This window comes from Netta rufina, assembly GCF_964035555.1.
Source record: "Netta rufina genome assembly, chromosome: 10".
NCBI lineage: Eukaryota > Metazoa > Chordata > Aves > Anseriformes > Anatidae > Netta > Netta rufina.
In genome coordinates, this window is record NC_140133.1 from 10,012,580 (window position 1) to 10,032,633 (window position 20,054).

Genomic DNA, 20,054 nt, shown 5'->3' on the forward strand with positions numbered 1-20,054 from the left:
TAGACTTAATATGGTAAACCAGGGAGATATAGGATTGATGAAACTACTGTAAAAATGGAAAACTGGTGGAAAAACTTATCCAATCTTATCTGTGTTGGAAGAATGGATTTAATAAGTTCTGTTGTGTTTTTTTTTAGACAGCAGGTTTTGGTGCAGCGGTATATTGATGGATGGAAAAATAAATTAGTTTATTAACAATAAACTAATAGCTTATTTTAAAGTAGTGAGGCTTAGCTATCTTTACTACAGGTCTTTTTATTAAAAATGCACAAAATTATGCATAACTTCAAAAATCATGCATTTAAAAACACGATAGAAATTATGCTGAAAATAAACTTGAAGAATCCATTAAGTGTAAGAAAGAGTACTTATGTTTCAGAATGACTTTTTTCTTTTTAAGGTTTATCTTTAAACGTTTTTCATTCTGGCTACATCTTAAACACATCTTAAAACAGTCGAAGTTTCTAGCACACTTTTTCTTGTTGTTTTTTTTTAATATTAAACTGTCTTTATCTCAACCCATGAGTTTTATAACATTTGCCCTTCTGATTCTCTTCCCCCATCCCAGTGGGAAGGGAGCAAGCAACTACATGGTGCTTAACTGCCTACTGGGGTTAAATCCCAACAAAGGTAAAGAAGGAGAGAAAGATAGGCATGTGCACATGGCTTCTGTGGGTACATTGGCAGTAAATGAAAAATGAAGGCAGACGTGGCCCTGATGCTGTGGACAAATTGAATGTGGTCAGTAGCAGGCCCTTGCAGCATGTAGCCAGCAAACTGAGGGAAGTTACTGATTCTTAGCTTTTTGGAGGAGTAGGTAGCCTATCTCGTTTCTCATCCCTGCAGATGGGTCAGTGGACTAGAGCTAGTCTGGAGCTCCTTTAAACTAAGGTGGGATTATTTCTGCCTAGCACACTTCTTTCAGAAGTAATGGTTTAAGTATATGGTGTGGCATGATGAAAGGGCGACTATGAATGGTGCCTCTTTTAGATAATGAATACTTCCAGCTTAAACAATTAAAGTAGTAGCAAAAGTTGACTGTATTTTTAGAGTAAAATTTGCAGAGGAGATTGGCAGCTAAGAACATTATCAATGGCATAGTAATGAAATTAAGGTTTTTCGTCATTGGTGTTTTTTTAATATGTTCATGAAGAAAGACATTGAAAGCACCTTCTTTGGTGTGCACTGTGCAGAACTCAACAGTAATTGATTGTTCTTGTGACACCTGCCTTATAGCCTACTTTTCATTTACAAGATCATGTCCTCTTCACTGAGCACCATAGTGCACATTTTATTTTCTCCTTCCTGCTTATATGACTCATTATTAACGCTTATTATTCTATTCTGTCTGTGTCAAAAATCTATGTAGCTCTTTTTGTGATGTTTTTGTGGTATTATTTTTGGTTTTGGAAGCAAAGAAACAGAAGAACTCAGTAGCAAATCTCAAGAATATATCATCTTTCTTCAATTCATGTGTAACCAGGTTTCCCAGAAGTGACAACATAGAACAAACAAAGTATGTATGGATAGGTAGATGTTGCTCAGTTTAAGAACTGCTTTCTTTTTGCATGTGCTATTGTAGTGTTTTTCGTTATGATGCTCCCAGCACATCTTATTATCAGATTGATAGTTATACTCTGAGAAATATTAACTGTAAGCAAAAATAGTTTCAAGCTAGAGAAAATGTAGTCTGGAAATGCTACATTAGAAACCAGCGGTGATGGGAAGAACAGTAATACAGTTTTCTGAACACTGTCTTGTAGTGCCCTGGGAAACATGGAAGGAAAGCTTACCTAAGCTAAAAGCTAGCAAAAAGAAAGGCTACAACAGGAAAAAAAAAATTACTTTTCATTTGGTGTTTCCCCTGGGGGGGGAGAACAGAGAAGAGGTAAAAAGAGGCAGCAAAGGGAGAAGATTCCAGTTTACCCAAAGAAAACTAGAAGCTAGCTCAGATGTTGGCAAAGCCACAGTGGATACTTAATATGATCTTTGCAGTGTGAGTTTGTATTATTACAACTTTTCTCTAAAATCTAGATGTTTAAGTATTTTATTTCATCCATAAGTTCTATCTAAGTAAAGCTGACTGCTTGTGACCAGAATCTAAACTTGTATTGCCCAAAAGTTTGACCAATATTTAAAAACAGTACTGTGGCATTTTAGTCACTGACCGGTTCCTCAGCACTTTATTGGTAGGATGTACAGAGTGGAACAGAAGTTTTCATCCAGAGAACGTGCAAATGGGGGGAATTGAGAGGCAAAGATGCATCTTCCACCGACAGGAAAGTTTTATGTCATACGCAATATGGCATACGCAATATGGTAGTGGTATGTCTATACTCTAATGGTCACCAAGGAATTTTCAGCATATCCAACTCCCTATTTCATCACATAAGACAAGGTTGATCGTTCATCCTGCACAGTTCTTTCTTGTGAAGAATCCGTAGGATGCTCTGAATCCTGAAGCAAGATGTCCACAAAGCTTCTGTTGTTACTAGAGCTGATATACAAGAACACTTCTGAAGTTTAACAGTTTAGGTTCAGATATCTTTGGCTGAACTGGAAGCCTATATGTGTGTCTGTCCAAGAAAATTGAGTTTGTGCTAGTAATTGTGGTTCTCTAACGAATAAGAAGGATAACATTTAAAAGAAAACACCATTTTTACTGATCCATTTAATTATTTTCTAGCTAACTAACTGCCTTGGATTGTGTTCAGTGCTATAGAGAAGGCAAAACAGGATGGGTGCATATTAAAATGAAATACAACTGGAATGATGCTTATAAAATAAAAGTTACAAAAAATATGTAATTGATATATTTTTTGTGGGACCTGTCCAAGTAAAGATAAGAACAACTCAGGGTGAAAGGGTATAAAACTGGGGAAATAGGTAGTTGTTCTGTGATGGTAAGGGCTACTCTCCGTATCTCATGTGAAGATACTTGTATCACATAGATCTTGTATTATGTATGTTTCAACAGGATTTTGTTTGACAGTTTTGTAGTGTTGAGGTGGCTTTGAGGGAATTTATGGAAGCTATCAGAGGTGAGGGAGAGTGTTAACTTTTTATGGTGAAGCAGAGAAACAAACATGCCTGCTGATGAGAAGCTTACCATGAGCCAGCAATCACAGAATCATTAAGGTTGGAAAAGACCTTCAAGATCATCTGGTCCAACCATGCCCCTACCACCAGTGTCACCCACTAAACCGTTTTCCCAAGCACCACATCCAACCTTTCCTTGAACACCCCCAGAGACGGTGACTCCACCACCTCCCTGGGCAACCCGTCCCAATGTCTGACTGCTCTTTCTGAGCAGAAATGTCTCCTCATCTCCAACCTGAACCTCCCGTGGCACAACTTGAGGCCATTCCCTCTGGTCCTATCACTGGTTACCTGTGAGAAGAGGCCGACCCCCAGCTCCCCACACCTTCCTTTCAGGGAGCTGTAGAGAGCAATGAGGACTCCCGTGAGTCTTCTCCAGACCAAACACCCCCAGTGCCCTCAGCTGCTCCTCACAGGACTTGTGTCCCAGGCCCTGCAGCAGCTTCGCAGCCCTTCTCTGGCCATGCTTCAGGGCCTCAATGTCCTTCTGGTAGTGAGGTCCCTCCAGCAGATCGACACTTCCCCCAACTTGGTGTTGTCTGCAAATGTACTGAGGGCGCACTCAATTCCCTCTACTGGAAATTTCAAGAGATCATTGGTGATAATCAGGTTTAAAAGGTTTATATAAATGTATATATTAATGACCCTTTTACCTTACAGCAGAATGAAATGAGAGGAAAAATGCTGCAGAATTAATGACCTTGAAAGGTATGGCTGGTTCCCATGCATGCAAATTTGTGCCCTATATCTTGCTTCTCTTGAAGTATTCCTTTCATTTCCCTTTTGCAGGTGTCTATCTGTCAATAATTTAGTTAATTTTTTCTTCAAATGTTGACTCTTCCTCATTGTTCTCTGTACAGGAGAAACATCCAGATGGAATTAGTAGAATTTCTTTCTCCCATTATTGTTTAAAATAATTTGATTTGGAAGGGAAAGTACTCGTTGTTCAAAAGCGGAAAGAAAAGGAGCAATGGAATCATAATCATTCATGAGACTAATTTGTGGGAGTGCAAAGCATTGCAAGGAGAGATGAATGTAGGAAAGGCAAAGCTATCATGTAACAATAATTTGGGTCGTTATTAACTTGGACTGATTAGCATTTTTCACTTTTTTTTTTCTTTTACTTTATAAGTTGTGCCTTTAGGCTTTACCGGAATGACATTAAACCATATAACTTTCTACAACGAGCACATACTGTGTTATTATCATATCTTTTCTTGTTACTTAGGTGATAAATGTAGACCTGACTGGATACAGTGTGTTCAGGCTTCCAGGTGTGGGGACGGGGTATGATTACATACTAAGAGATGCTTGCTATAACATAAGATACCTAAAATTTTGTGCTCAAGTACTGAGTAATACCAGAGTACACGTCATACCTTTTCACAATAAGTTGATGTCCTGATGTGAATCATAAGCATAGAACATTTGCAGTCCAATGTAAAAAAAGAGACAGTAAATGCTTGTATGAAAAAACATCACAAGATAGGTTATACAAAAAAAGAATGGCAAAGTGTACATTCGTACAGGGCAGACATCTTCCTCTGACCCTCCTTCATCCTCCTTAAAATTAATCCAAAGATATATTTTAATGTAAATGGTATATAGTAGACAAGTTTTAAGCATTATGGTGATCCTATCTCCTCTTAAAATTAATGTTAGAAATCTTTTCTACTATGTTAGTAGTAATCAGCTGTTAGTTTTGTAGCAGCATCATGGTAAAAACTGGTCTTGACCGGAGGTTGCAGTTAGGGAAAGATGTAGAGTTAGAATTCTGAATGTCACACTATTCCTCTCCGCCTCAGATGGCAAGGCACAGGGCCTGTCAGATGGAAGAGCATGCGACAGCTCAAAAAGAAGACATTATTGTTCATTATAAATGCTTGTAGGTTTTCTGAGGCAAGCCAACATTTATTAGTTAGATGCATTAGAGAGAAAGTCTGTTGAAGTCCATGAAAAAGCTTCACACTCTTGTTCTTTTCTTGTTCCTTTGATTCTTACCTCTGTGTATGTGGAGGTATTAACGAGGGTAACATCTAGGCCTTCATAAAGCTTCTCATTGTGCTTTTTTGAGATGCCCTTTCATATTCTTTTGCTTCCCACTGAAGGATAAAATTGTAATCCATTATTTCATAGCAGATGGCTAAGTGAAACACATACAGAAATGTGAAGAAACCGAGTCTCACGGGATTTTAAAACCCTTAAAATGCAGAAGTATATCTTTTACTGAGCAGCTAATTTTCAGTAAAGTGGTAGGAATTCCATAATTTCAAAACCTCTATTTCTGTGTTAAAGCATCTGTTTCTGTGTTTGCAATAGCAAAATGAGAGAGAACACAGCTTTGTTCCTGATGCTGTAGGTGATATGGAGAGATGGGTTTCATGTAAATGTTGTCAATTTGTGGGTGGATGTTGGGGAGAACGTGAATAGTAAAACTGTCTCACATCTTCTGTCTTAAGAATTTAATGCCACTGACAAAGTTCTAAGAAGTGTGATATGTAAAGATAAAGATGTTCAAAATTTTTCCATTAATTTATATCATGACAGTTGGATTTTGGTATTTCCAATGTCATGTAACTGAAATGAAATCATCTGACCCTTTTGTCAAGGCTGTATCAAACAACGTTAAGTGTCAGCGTTCTTACTAATGTTGCCATGTATGGGCTGGAACTGCAGCAGGAATGTAACCAATGATTTCCCTCATGAAGTTGAGACAGCTTTCAACCAAGTTAATTTATGTGATAAAAGTTAGCAGAAAAATACATAAGAGATTAAGATACTAAAGGTGTAAAAATGATTTGGCCAATGTGGGGGCTAGAAAAGGAAGAGTGTTCTCAAGCTACTGACATCTGCAGTCTTTTCCCGTTTTAGTGTCTCTAAGCTGCCATTACCTTCTCATAGGTGTAACTGAATTGATAGAAATCACCATACTGTTTTTTTAGGCTCGAAAAAGAAATTCTGATGGTGGTTAGGTAGAGAAGAACAAAATTCACCACTTTGAAAAACTATGGATGTAGAAATAATGAACTTTGTATGGAATCAGTTCTGAGTCAATATGGAGTCAAGCTATAGCAGGGGAGGTTCAGGCTGGACATCGGGAAGAGGTTCATCACCGAGAGGGGATTCTCTGATTTTTTCCATAGAAGGAGTTTCCTCAGACACAGTATCCCTAATTCAGATGTCAGAGTGCAAATTTATACAAAGTTGCTGAAAGTAACCTTTACAAATTTGATGAGAGTTTCTCTCCCTCTTCATCTGTGGTTCACACCAGCAGCTAGCTGAGCTCCACCGCGCCGCGCTCCCGCTCTCCCTCCTCAACAGAACAGGGGGAGAAATGGGATGAAAAAGCTCATGGGTTGAGATAAGGACAGGGAGATGGCTCACCAATTACTGTCACGGGCAAAACAGACTCAGCAGAGGGAGATTAGTAATAGGCAGTAAACTACATTACCAGATGAGAGCTGTGAGAACTGAAAGCCAACCAAAACCACCTCCCTCGTCCTCCCTCTGCTGCCTCCCCCCTGCAGCAGGGAGCGGGGCTGCAGTCAGTCCCCAGCATGGGTCCCCACCGCTTCTGCCCTGCTCCACGTGGGGTCCCTTCCCAAGCCGCTCCTGCGTGGGCTGTCCACAGCCCGCAGCTCTTCGAGCACTGCTCCATGTGGGCCCGCACTGCAGGGTCTGTCTGTCAGGAGCCAATGGCCCCAGCATGGGTCCCCTTGGGCCTCCTGCTCCTGCGTGGGCTCCTCCATGGGCTGCAGCATGGGGATCTGCTCTGCGTGGTGCCCGGGGGCTGCAGGGCTCTGCCTGCTCCACCATGGGCCTGCTGCCCCGACGCCCAGAGCACCCCCTGCCTGCCTTCCTTACAGGCACTGGGGCAGTGTAAACTTGTAAACTGCCAATAGGGATACGTATCAACTGCACCAAAATCCTAGCAAGAACATCAGAGCTAAAAGTACCTTGCATTTACATGTTTCTTCTTTAACAATATTCTTTTAATGCTTCCTATCATAGACAATTGTCATTGTCGGCAACTTTCATTTTAAACTTTAAGCAGACTTGTGAACAGTGATGACAAATTTTCCAGAAGTTTGACCTGAGTAGGGGCTTGAGTCCTCTCAGAGCTCTGTGAGGTGGGATCAGCATGTTAATGGGAGAACACCTATACGACATGACTCTACATGCTCCTAAACAGAGGTATAGGAACAGTACGGGTCCTGGAAATCGGATGCTGCTTGCATGGAGGGAAGCTCAGCAGCTCAGAGAGCAGAGGCCTGGAGACATAGACAGGGCAAGAACAGGACAGAAGATAGGCATTAATAAGGCTACAAGAAGGGAAGATAGGAGCACTAGGTAGATGAAGATGGTTGAAGTCAAATAGCTGAAGAAATTAATTTGGTTAGTGTGGAAAGATCAAGAAAAAGAGGATTGATAATAAATGGCACCGGAGCTAGCGTGAGCTGTGGCAGGGAAGTCTCAGTGCGTTCTTCCCCTGAGTCTGGAACTGATCCTAAGATGCCTTCTTCTACATTGCTAAGGCAACAAATCTGGGAGTGCTGAGGTAATGTGCGTGTATGTCCCCTGTTAACTGCATTTAAAATGTTACCATATTCAACTGTTGTCAGTTCCTATGTTAGGAAGCAGAAAATTATATTTTTATTTTATTGTGCAATTGCATACTAAACTTCCCATTTGTTAAGTTTGAATAGCAGCCTTCTCATAGTTATTTTAAAATGGAAATGTTATCTAATTCACTGACACTGTAGTTATTTGTCTACTGGGAAAAATATTTTTGTATCATTTTGAATTATTTCCTTAATATTCTGAGAATTTACCTAGGGATTAGGCTTACCAGCTAATGAGCTTTTTCTTCAGCTTAGTCATGAAAAAAAGTCCTATTTCTTGTTGTTACCTCTTCTGCTTATTTCATTTGCTGGAATAGCTAATCCTCCACTAGTATTTCCTATACTTTATAGTTTATTGTGTTTTCAGTGTTTCGAGGAAAATGCTTTCCTGACTTCCATGAAATAGATAATCCATAGCAATAGTAGTAACAAGGATACCAGTTTTTGTTTCTGCTCAAAGTGAATTTAAAGATCATCAAATAAACAGTAAAGAATATTGTTACCTACAGCAATGGCCATTGTTCTGGTCATTCTAGTTAATGTGAGAAATATGTGGGTCTCTGAAGTCTGCTGCAGACACGTTGGTGGCAGGGGAAGAGTCTCTCTGGCATAATATGCAACTCCTAGAAAAAAAAAAAAAGACAAGAGAGGAATAATTTCTTTCAATTTTCATTACCACTTGCCCCAGCTGACTTTTATTCCCTAGAACATCTCTCGCTAATTTGCTTAGTTTTACTATTTATCCCTTTTCCTGTTAATATTGTATATTTTAAATAAACTATTATTGTCTGAATTGGTATATGAAAGTTAGAGAGATAAGTGGCTTTATTAGAGATGTTCACTCTATCCTATATAATTTCTAATATGAATTCATTGTAAATGAGGATCTTTTACCATTATATCTCAAATCTCCCCACCACTGCCATGCTTCCCAAAAGAAAGCCTTTCATGTTGGGGATCAGATAGCACATATCAGGGGGCAAGGATACAGTTTTTTCTTCAAGTGTGATTCATTTTATTTTTAATAGTTTTTTTAAATACCTGCATCTGATTTTTCCTGTTACGTTTTTCTTCCCTGTTGCTGTTCAGAAAGAACAAAGACAGACCATGAACACATACCACTAGAAAGATTGTGCTGTCTCACATGGTAAGGGTGCACATTGCTGAAATGTTGAGTGAAATTCTGCAGCTCAGAGAAAGCAAATACTGTAAGCAGCTTGGTCTGTAGGAAGCCACGGTGTCATGATCACTGCTCTTGGATGCCTCAGCTCTCTTTGTTGAAACCTTTACTGGCAAAGACCAGTTCTTTTCCTCTGCCTGAAGTTGCCACATGCAAAGCCAGGTAACAAGGTTGTGCAGTTTACAGGGCAAGAATTAAGAGAGCCAATCACTGTATTAGACCTCAGACCCATTTCTGACAAATAAGCGTTCCCAGGTTAGAGGCAGTGATGAAATGTTCCATAAAATACTTGTAACCCCTACAGTTATGTGTTGCACACCTACCGCCTGTCAGGGTTGATCTGCCTTGCTTTTCAGAAGTTAAACATCAGGATCACCACCAGCAGGGACTAAGAAATCACACTGTATGACTAATTTCTCTTTTTTTAGAAATAGAAACTTCTAGCTAATAGAGAGGGTTCCTTTCAGGAGCACAAATACCTACCTTTCATGATGTAAATAACAAAACAAAACAAACAACTAATGACTGTCAAATGCTTTTGTGGCAGTTGCATGAGAGCCCAAGGAGATCATAATTGGTGCTTAGCCACGTTTCTCCTGCAAGCTTTAGTAACGTTTTTAACATTTTGGTTGTTTTCCCTTGAATATGGTTGAGAGAAATGACAGGTAGTTATTTTAACTAATTTCTGTTTCTATGGAAACCCAGTGTTTGCAGTAACAGTCTTACTGTAAGCTCTGTAATCCTCCCTTATGGCTTCCAGCCAACAAGGTAACTTAATAATTCATGAGCATTAAGTCTGAATTTGCTGGGAAGCAAACTGCGTTGCTTGGAGCTGTTTTGTCAGAGCCAGATTCATTTCCCTCACAAATTTGGTGTTCTTTTCTCTAAGATGTCTTTATAAAATACACTCCGTAAACCAATGCAGTGTAGTTTTCTTCCCTTGTTTTTGGAAGTGAGGTTATTGCAGGTCATCTGGATAAGACAGCTGATGACAAAAAAAAAAAAAATATTAAGTACTTGCCTGAAAAAAGTAAGATTTTAAATAGTTCATGAATCACTGTGCAGGCAATTTGCAAACAAAGTTCAGCAGAGGTGATGGTTCTGTCTCAGGCATTCAAGAGTGACCCCTATCAATGTTGGACTGCTCAGATGCTTCTGTGCCATGGGGTCTGAGCACACGCTCAAAGGAAAAGTTTCTGGTGTAAGTGAGAATTGAGTCCCTCACAGAGACACAGAACCTTTCTGTACATATGCTTTGACTTGCTTTCACACTTAAACTGAGAACTGGGGACTTGTTCTATGGCGCACTGGGAGAGTTTATTATTAGGTCAACCTCACAGCAGCTGTAAGGACGTATTTTTTTTTCCAAGAGATGAGCAAAAATTAGCTACTCTGAAAGGCTAACACCATTAACAGAAAATAAACTTGAAAAGCTTTTTATAGAGCATGCTCCTAAATGGTCTGCAAACAAATTGCTTAATCATCTCAAGAGTCGTGCCTTTTAAAGTACAACAGCATTCTGAAATACTTCCACAAACAAGAAACTTTACATTAAAGGTATGTGATCTTCTTACAAAGCAGTGTTCAAAATGGATTTCAGCTTCTTACAAGGAAAAAAAAATTATATATTTCTTGATTACATATTGCTTTATTTTCCATCTCTTCACATATTTAAATAGGTGTCATGAGCAGTTGTACTTCATAAGAAATTTTCTTTTGATGCTTAAATCATCTTTCAAAAGAAAAATTAGCCCTGTATGTATGGGAAGTGACTAAAATGTCAATACACACGTGATTTCTTCATGAATATGAGGCAATCTGGTTGAAATAAAAGTTCAGAAGTCCTGATGGGAGACTTGTTTCCTTTTCAGAAGGTTTCTAAAGGGTGTTCTCAAGAGTGTCAGTGTACGATGCTGTCCCATAATGATCTGCTTTGATCACAGTGTAGTACTGTAGTACAGCACTGACAAACATGAGAAAGATTTTGAGGAATGTAGCAAAGGGAATGAAAATAAAGTTCTGTGTTTTCCCTAATCGTATGCAAAGTTGTGCTACCAGATCTGATAAGCCCCCGGGTGCTATTGCTGACTAGATTGCAGGATGGGAAGCCAGGGCAATACAGCCATGGTTTTCTCTCTGCCACCAGATAAGCACCTGGACAATTAAAATTAATTCCCTATACTACTAGCTAATGCAGCTGTGTCAGGGCTTTAAGTAACTTCTCCTGTGCTGAGTGTGCTTCCTCTTTGGTACAGAGAACAGGTTCCCAAGTTAATTCATGCAAATATTGGCTCATGGTTTAGGGACCGTAGTTCAGTGTTTTTGTTTTTAAAACCAGGAATCTTTCTCATGGTATCTCTGCTAATTTACAAATGCTTGGAAATAAGCACCTTTTTTGCAGCTTTAAGAACATATATTGGTTTTGTATCATCAGTTCCTAATACAATTCTATTTGCTTGGTCAAGATATTGTCCTTGTTTGTACACACAGCCATAGGAAGAATGCAGCATTTCATTGCGTTGATGAATTAAACTTCCCAAAGTATGGTGGGAACAGCAAGGCTGCAGTATTTTGAAGGCAAGTGTTGGCAAGCTTTCTGTTATCTTAGCAAACAACTAGCTCATCCAGAGGTCTTTGTACCTGAGCTGCAACCTCATGCTGTGAGTTCAGTTACTGTTAGCAGTTTATCAAAAGAATAAATGATGGTATCTAGCCATTAACCTCGGATTGCAGTACACAGAGGTGATTCTTGGGTTTTTATCTGGCACAAAAAATGGTGTTTCTATATAATGTCTCAAAATGCTTATGATATTCATTTGACAACTCTTTTTTTCTAGAGTTATTGTCAGGCTACACTAATATATATTAGTATTTGTTAAAAATGAGACTAGAAGACTTTTTGGATGAGAATAGTATCATGATCTTAACCATTCCTTCATTGGTAGGACAAAGTGTGAAGAAAGGAGGTGAACTTTGCTGGTTAGGCAGCTCTTTGTATGTAGCTTAGTTCTGCTAGCTGTTGCAACAGCATTTTCAGATTTTTGTTCCTGAATTTTTATTTTATACACATTTTACATGGTAGTAGAATGAGAAGGAAACCTAGGGAGGTGCTGAAAGAAGATTCAAAGGCTAAAATGTCAGTGATTACATGAACTTTTCTTTATGAGCTGGAACATAAGTCATGGGACCAATATGTATTTCAAACAATTACATTTAGCCATAGAAGTGAGAGGTCAAACACTAGGTTCTGAAAACCTAGTTAAATATAGCTTTTGAGAAGATCTGAAAAGCTTGTAAAAATGTTGGGAGTTTTCAGTGGTCTTCCTGTTGTTTTCTGGAAATAAAAACCACTGAGGGAAGGGAAAAACAGAAAATTGAGTGAACAGATCTGTACATTTCCCTTTTTATTGACATACTGGATTGGAAAGAGTGAAGGAGGCATTTGTTTCTGGGAGAAACAGCTACAGAGCCATTATTTAAGACAAGGGAAAGGTACCAGATGTGAGGTTTCTGCTTAAGGGGATTGATGCCCTAATGTGTCACTGTTTGTGCCTCAGAAAACCAATCTCTTGTGTGTTCTTAAGACTTATTTTAGTCCTTGTTCTTTATCATTGGTTTCCAATTCAAACAGACAGTTGATCTGCAGTCTCTCTACTCAGATGCTATGCATCTCTTAATGCTGTACCTGGATTTGTAAATTCATGGTCAGGATTTATGCCTTCACAATCGCACATTAATTAAACTTGTCAATGAGTTGATACGAAGGAGTTCATTAATCCATCTCAAGCTCTTTGCCAGACCTTTTGTTGTCATCTTAGCATGTTTTTTTTTTAAAAAAAAAAAAAAAAAAAAAAAGAAAGGGGGGGGGGGGGAGTCTCAACAGCAAAAACTCCCTGTGGGCATAATGCTGTTCCTGCTCACCCAACAGTAACTGTTGTCCCTATTTGCCCCGTCCTTCATGCTGAACATGTAATGTCCCAAACCACTGGCTGCTTCCTTCCTTTTTGCAGAAACAGATGTCAGTTCAGTATGGTCCAGCTTTTCACACAGTCAAAGGAAGCCAAGAAGTGAGACACTATACTTCTTTCACTTTTCTTCCTTTTTATTTAAAGAACAAGAAGCTATTTGACTTTGCTTATCAGAGCAATGTTTCTTGTTCTTGAATAGCTTTAGCAATTACTAATCAAGCCAGTGATTGTAAAGCCTGACTTACTGCTATACAAGAGGTAGTTTCACCACAATGTGAGTTAGCACAGAAGGAGATCTTGAAGTTAAAGTAATTGAAGATTGCTAGTAGCACACATGAACAAGATCAATAAATAAGCTTTTGTTTAAGATACTGCTACTGGTGTGGGTCTTCTTATGTCTGAACCAAGCAAGGCAAGAACTTTAATGCTTTCCTATGTTTTGGTGAATTTCTTATTCCTGATTTGATGCAGGAAGGAACTGGTTTTGGTATATTTTCAGAACAGATGAAAGTGAGATTTATTTGATAGTAGACTGCATCAAATACTCAGAATCTCACCATACTTCAGCAATTGTAACTGCTGTGGGGTTTTTTTTACATTTTCCTTATGATGTATTTGAATATTTGAAGAGAGCTGTATGTATCCTTTTTCTTTAAGCAAGTAGAGCATATCCAATTATAATAAAAATGCTTAATGCCTACAATTATAGGGCAGTTATTTCAATATCCATTTTACTTAGATTTGACATTTTTGTCTTACTAACCTGGACTTTAGTGTTGCCTGTGCATACTCTGGTCTTTTTGCAGAAGATAACCTTGAGGAATAGACAAGCTGAGGATGGAACTCTTTGAAAGGAAGCAGATCCTAAAATAAGAACCGAATTGATTGAATTTCTGCTAGGTTTCCTGAGTCTAAATGTTTATTCCTTACCTTTGTCTAAAGAAGGAGCTACAATTACAGCTGAAAGCAGTGAATATTGTGGTCAATGGTTCTATGGCTGGGTGGAGGCCAGTCACAAGTGGTGTCCCTCAGGGGTTGGTCTTAGGGCCGGTGCTCTTCAACATCTTTATCAATGACATAGACGACGGAGTTGAGTGCACCCTCAGCGAGTTTGCAGATGACACCAAGCTGAGTGGTGCAGTTGATACAAGAGGGAAGGGATGCCATCCAAAGGGACCTGGACAGGCTGGAGAAGTGGGCCCGTGAGAACCTAATGAGGTTCAACAAGGCCAAGAGCAAGGTGTTGCAGTTGGGCTGGGGCAATCCCAGGTATTTATATAGACTGGGTGAAGAAGAACTTGAGAGCAGCCCTGCTCAGGACTTGGGGATCCTGCTGGACGAGAAGCTGGACATGAGCAGTGCATGTATGCAGCCCAGAAGGCCAACTGCATCCTGGGCTGCATTAAAAAAGGGGTGGCCAGCAGGGAGAGGGAGGTGATTGTCCCCCTCTATTCTGCTGTTGTGAGACCCCAGCTGGAATATTGCATGCAGGCCTGGGGCCCCCAGCACAGGAAGGATGTGGAGCTCTTGAAACGGGTCCAGAGAAGGGCCACTAGGATGATCAGGGGGCTGGAGCACCTCTCCTGTGCAGAAAGGTTGAGGGAACTGGGCTTGTTTAGCTTGGAATAGAGAAGGGTCCATGGAGACCTCATTGTGGCCTTCCAGTACTTGAAGGGAGCATATAGACAGGAGGGGGAACGCCTGTTTATATGTGTTGATAGTGATAGGATAAGGGGGAATGGTTTTAAACTAAGACAGGGGAGATTAGGGTTAGATATTAGGAGGAAGTTTTCCACTCAGGAGGTGGTGAGGCACTGGAATGGGTTGCCCAGAGAGGTTGTGGATGCCCCATCCCTGGAGGCATTCAAGGCCAGGCTGGATGAGGCTCTGGGCAGCCCGCTCTGGTGGTTGGCAACCCTGCCCGGAGCAGGGGGCTTGAAACTAGAGGATCTTTAAGGTTCTTTTCAACCCAGGCCGTTCTATGATTCTGTGAATATTTAAATCTTTAAAAACAGGGTTATTCTTTCTGGTTTCTGTTGACATAGAAGTATACTTAGAGCTGTAAAATGGGGGGCATATGACTAGCTACAGATGTGGGTCAACAGTGTCATATTGTCAAAGGTTCAAGTCCATTCCAGCATTTCCTAACACCTTTATCAGCATTAGTAACACCTTAGTGGAATATTTTAACTAGTTTCTGTAAACTGCTCTTGAAGAGTCATACCAAAGATCAGAGAAATTCTGCAGTTGAGAAACAAAAATGCACGTTTGGGAGGAATGACCTGCAAGGAAAGGTGGAATAACTTGAGGAAGCGTACACTTTTAAGATTGCCTATTAGCACCACTTGCTGTCTTTTCATTTGCCTTGTCCTGCAGTGGGATCTGACCTAACACCTCTTCATGTTCCACAGTTCTCAAGTATGTGCTTGCCTCAAGGTCCCCATAATTAGTGACGTGAGCTTGAGTGGACTTTGGGGAGGGCTGGAAATTAAAGGAAGGAATTTGAAGGTTGTTACTGGCATAGTGCTGGAATCAGGGGAAGGCTGATGAAAAGGAAGCTGGAAAAGATGGCAGCTTCATGTATTAAAGGCACTGGAATATGGGTACAGGAACCAGACTGTTCTATGTAGCTGTAACAACAAAAAAGGCAAATTTTAAAAGATTTTCATTTGTTAATACAGAAAACCTTGCAGTAGGCTATTAAATAAGCCTCCAGAATATCTCTTTCAGTGTTTTGAAAGTAGACTAAACAATACAACTTTTGGTAATGAATCGGGTATAAATAGACTATCCCAGCTCAAAGACTTGTCAGTCCCTTACTCTGCCATTGTCAGAGGGACAGCCTGCAAAGGATGCTGTGGCATACAGTATTGTATTCAACCTCAGTTACAAAAATGAAATGCTTATTAGTGCTGAAATAATTTTTCAGAGAAAACCTGTGTTGGAAGTTAAAAAACTATAAAACACACTGGAGGTTTAAAATGTGCTAAACAGCTTTATTACTGAGATGAATGACAGTGAAAGAGCTGTTATAGCATTATTTCTTGAAGATCATTATTTTTTGGTGTAAACTGTGTACTACTGTATGCTTACTTTATTCTTTTATTCTTTCCCTAATTATCCACTACTGGACATTACAGGCTAGTATGCTAAGGTGGACCTTTGGTATGGAGGGCCGTTGTTGCAGTTTGTCTTATTTCAGACGTAAATTCATTTAACCTTTATTTGTGAATCAGCCTCTTCTACTTCTGTAATACTAGACAGCAGTATGCATTTTTAGTATTTTTATCCCAGATTTTGAAAGTACTCTCAGTCGACAGTACTGTTTTAAATTGCCATTTTCCCTTTCCCTAAATAATTCTTCATGTCACAGGAGAGCTTGGTGCTCTGCTAGTGGTTTGGTTTCCCTTCAAAATTCCATCATTCTTTTCATCAAGACAACCAGCCTTGCTGTGACTGCTGCAGTGATGTGAAGGTATTCTGAGTGTGCCCTCATGCATGGCAGGTATAGGATGTAAGAACTTCCAGGGATTTGCAGTCAGCTATGAGTGATCAAGCCCTGATTTACACTTTGATTTTGGATGGACATCTTCACCAGTGAGCATGTTTTCCCCTGCAGATATAGTTTATGTTGCTCATAATCTTCAGCTGGTAGTCTAGTCATTGGCTTGTTTCTTCCACGTGCTAGGTTGCGTGTGTTAGAATCACAGAATCATTAAGGTTGGAAAAGACCTTGAAGATATCTGGTCCAACCATGCCCCTACCACCAATGTCACCCACTAAACTATGTTCCCAAGCACCATGTCCAACCTTTCCTTGAACACCCCCTGGGATGGTGACTCCACCACCTCCCTGGGCAACCCATCCCAATGCCCGACCACTCTTTCTGAGAAGAAATGTCTCTTCATTTCCAACCTAAGCTTTGTGTTCATCTCATGCATCCCTTGCTGAGGGTTGGGTTATGTTCCTAGCAGCCTAAGTGGAAGAAGAGTTTGCTAGAGATCTTGTTAGTGTAATACTGATCCATTTTATTCTCTTACCCATAAAATGGGACGTGGTTAACATGCATAAGGCATAGTAATTGTTTTTCAGTATATAAGTAGAAAGTGGCAGGATTAGATTTAACAAATAAACTACTGTCAATTATCATTGTTTCAAGTTCAGTTTTAAAGAGGAGTGATGTTTATTTTATGAAAGTAACTTTTGTAGCTCTGAAGGTCATGACTGTTGTCTGTATTTTTTTAAGGAATTTCACTTTTCTTCATGAAAAGATGTCTCTTATAAGCTGCAGTTTTAACAGAAATTAAATGAATGTTATCTCTTAATCTTACTAGATGAAAGATTGTACAATTAAACTGATTTAAGGATTAAGTGAATTTGTTGAAATTGAAGTCTCCCAAAGCAGTGGTTTTCAGACCATTGGCATTATTAATGCTTATTCCTTATTGGAAGGAACATGGCTATGAGTTAATATCTCTTGAAATTGCTACCGGTTTTTAGTGATGTAAAGCATGATTCCTGGCTAGGAATTGATGGCATGAAGTGCTGTATTCTGTTATTTCCCCTGTGTGAACTGAAGTCTACCTGCGGGTGTCACCGTAACTGTTCTGCCCACTGCTCTTTGCAAATCCTTTGCAGCAGGGGCACTGAGCACCAGCAGCTGTAGGTGCTGGGAACCTCAGTTCATATTAGGGGTTGGAGTTCTGCGGTGTAATTGTTGGGGTGGTGCTGCAGGTCCTTTTCCTGGGGCCCTTCCCAGGGACAGCAGTGGCCTGAGGCAGGCAGCTGGGAGAAGAAGCTGCTTGGGCCATGCCGTGCAAATCGCCTGCTGCTGTGCCTTCCCCAGCCTGAATCAGATACCAGCAAAATAATGGGTGCAAAACTGAGTTAACAGATAAAGGTTAAGAGTATAATTAATGCATTTTTCTTGAAAACAATCACATCTTTAAAAAATTCTGACTTCATTTTTTGTGATTATCTGTTTGGTAGATAGAGGTAAATATGAAGATGTAATATTGTTACTGTAATGTAACTTACTGTAATGTACTAAATATGTGGTTCTGCACTGCACTTAATACATCGTAAAATTCTTATTAAAAGTTTATATTATGCACTAAAGCATTTGCTAAAACATTAACTTACTAAATGACATCTCAGAAAGTTGTGGGTAAGGAATCATCAAATGTTTGTGTCTTGTGGGTCTCATCAGGGTATGTTATCTCAGAGTTTGAGCATCTGCTGCAAATGAATTTAAATTATTGCTGAAAGAAGTTGTAGGTTACGCAAAGTTCAGAGTAACAGTAAGTAACAGAATGAAACAGCTGGAGAGTATGATCTGCTTAGCAAGATAAACCTAAGCAAATAAACATGCGAAGATGTAAACCAAGATGTGCGAGCCACGCTTAAAGCATTAAGCACCATTCCTACAAAAGTAGCAATGGGCGACACTAGGGCTAGACTGTTGCCCATTGTTAGAACTGTTCATGAAATGTTGAAAAATTGCACTTTGGGTAAGGTCTATAAAATGATTCTAGCACTTGAAAAAGAGTTCCTTAATAGTGTTGAATTGCTTATGTGTTTAGAGAGTTGGTTGATTACATTATGTAATTAATGATTCATATCGGTACACTGGAAGAAAATACCTTCTCTAAATGTCTCTTTAATGTACAAAAGAAAGTGCAGAAAAAGTGGCTGAACACTGAAACCAGACATTGCCAGACTGATGATAACCCATGTATCTTGACAGGAGAGATTGTCTTTTGGAGCAAGCTACCAAAGGAAGTAGTGCATGCTCTGTTTTCATATTTATCAGGCCAACAGTGGGTACCGTGCTGGAAAATGTGTTTAGTCAAATAAAGGTTACTGGGGTTGATACAGTTGTACTGGAAAAGATTGAAAGGATCTGTAATATAAGGGAAAAATTACTAGGACTTTTAGTGGTGTGTTCTTGCTTTGCTTGTATGAATCTGGATGAAGAAAATTCTGGTCAATATTTAGTGTATTGTCATACATGCATGAATAATTACTCTTACTCATTTAATCTCTATGGAAATGTAAATTCTCTGTTTTACCTAAGAATAATATTAATGTCCATGGCCTGCCATCCACAGTAAGGGTTATTTATTTTGCAGATTTCATTTACACACTGTTCTTGCTAGTAAAAGTAGTTTAATTGGTTTGATGAGCAGTTCTAACCAGTTTTATCACAATGTGTTTGAACTAGCATATTACTTCTAATAATAGTATATGTGGTTGGAGATTGATCAATTGGTACTCTTGTAACTTTTAGTTCTAAGTGAATTTTAATGAAATTAGTTTTCCCAACGGCATTACGTGCCTCAACAAGTGTGTTTTGGCCTTGCCTGAAGTACTTGTAATGAGTTCAAATCCTGTGCTTCGTATATTCACATTATTGTAATGTTATTGCATCATGAATATACATCAACCTGATCTTTTCACATCAGAGTACTTGATTTGAAGTCTTCTGGGGTATTCCAAGTAATTTTGTGTAGACCAATGACTGCCATTTCATGTGCTTTGGGAATTAAAAAAATTACTAATGCATCATTTTTTACAAATGTATCCAGCTGTATTTTTGTTAAAGTGTACATATGAAACTCATTTTTTTTAATATTGCTTGCTTTGTAGTGAGAGGTTTATGGTGAGGTTAAACAAGAATGGAGGCCCCAGGAATCCAGAGAAGATAGATCGAATGTGTGCACTTTTCACGGTACGTGTCTGTTCCCTTTCTTCTTCCCTTTATAGTAGTGTGATCGTGGTCACCCTGAGAGGAAAAAAGCAATTTTTTCTTTCCAATATATTGAGTAGAAGCAGATGCTGTTTCTAAGTTTTGTTATAGTTATAACTAGATGTTAACAGAAGAAAATAGAAATACTCCTAAATTATTTATATGACTAAATAAGTGTTCTGAAGTGCTTTGTTTGAACTGCATTTGTTCTTGCTTATAGTTTGAAATTTTGTATATTTTCATTTCATGTATTATACATTAATTAACAGGGCACAAACCAGTTTGGCGTGAATGTAAAGCAAGGCACTTTTGCCAAAGATTAAGTTAGAAAAACAACTGCAACACACACACATGCACACAGAAAATTCTTCAAACTATGTTGGCCCATTTGAGAGTCCATGTAGCAGCCCCATATATGTGGTACAGCAGGAGCCTCC

The 20,054-nt window shown here is 39.3% G+C and overlaps 1 protein-coding gene across 1 annotated transcript in view; it reads left to right on the forward strand.

The window, feature by feature from the left end:
* The window catches only part of DOCK3 (dedicator of cytokinesis 3), a gene marked incomplete at its 5' end in the record, with an annotated part of 212,463 nt that overhangs the window by 84,836 nt on the left and 107,573 nt on the right, over positions 1-20,054 (forward strand). The window contains one exon of the mRNA XM_084292895.1: positions 19,518-19,599. Coding sequence (XP_084149021.1) covers positions 19,518-19,599 — 82 coding nt within the window. The remainder of the gene's footprint in view (positions 1-19,517; positions 19,600-20,054) is intronic.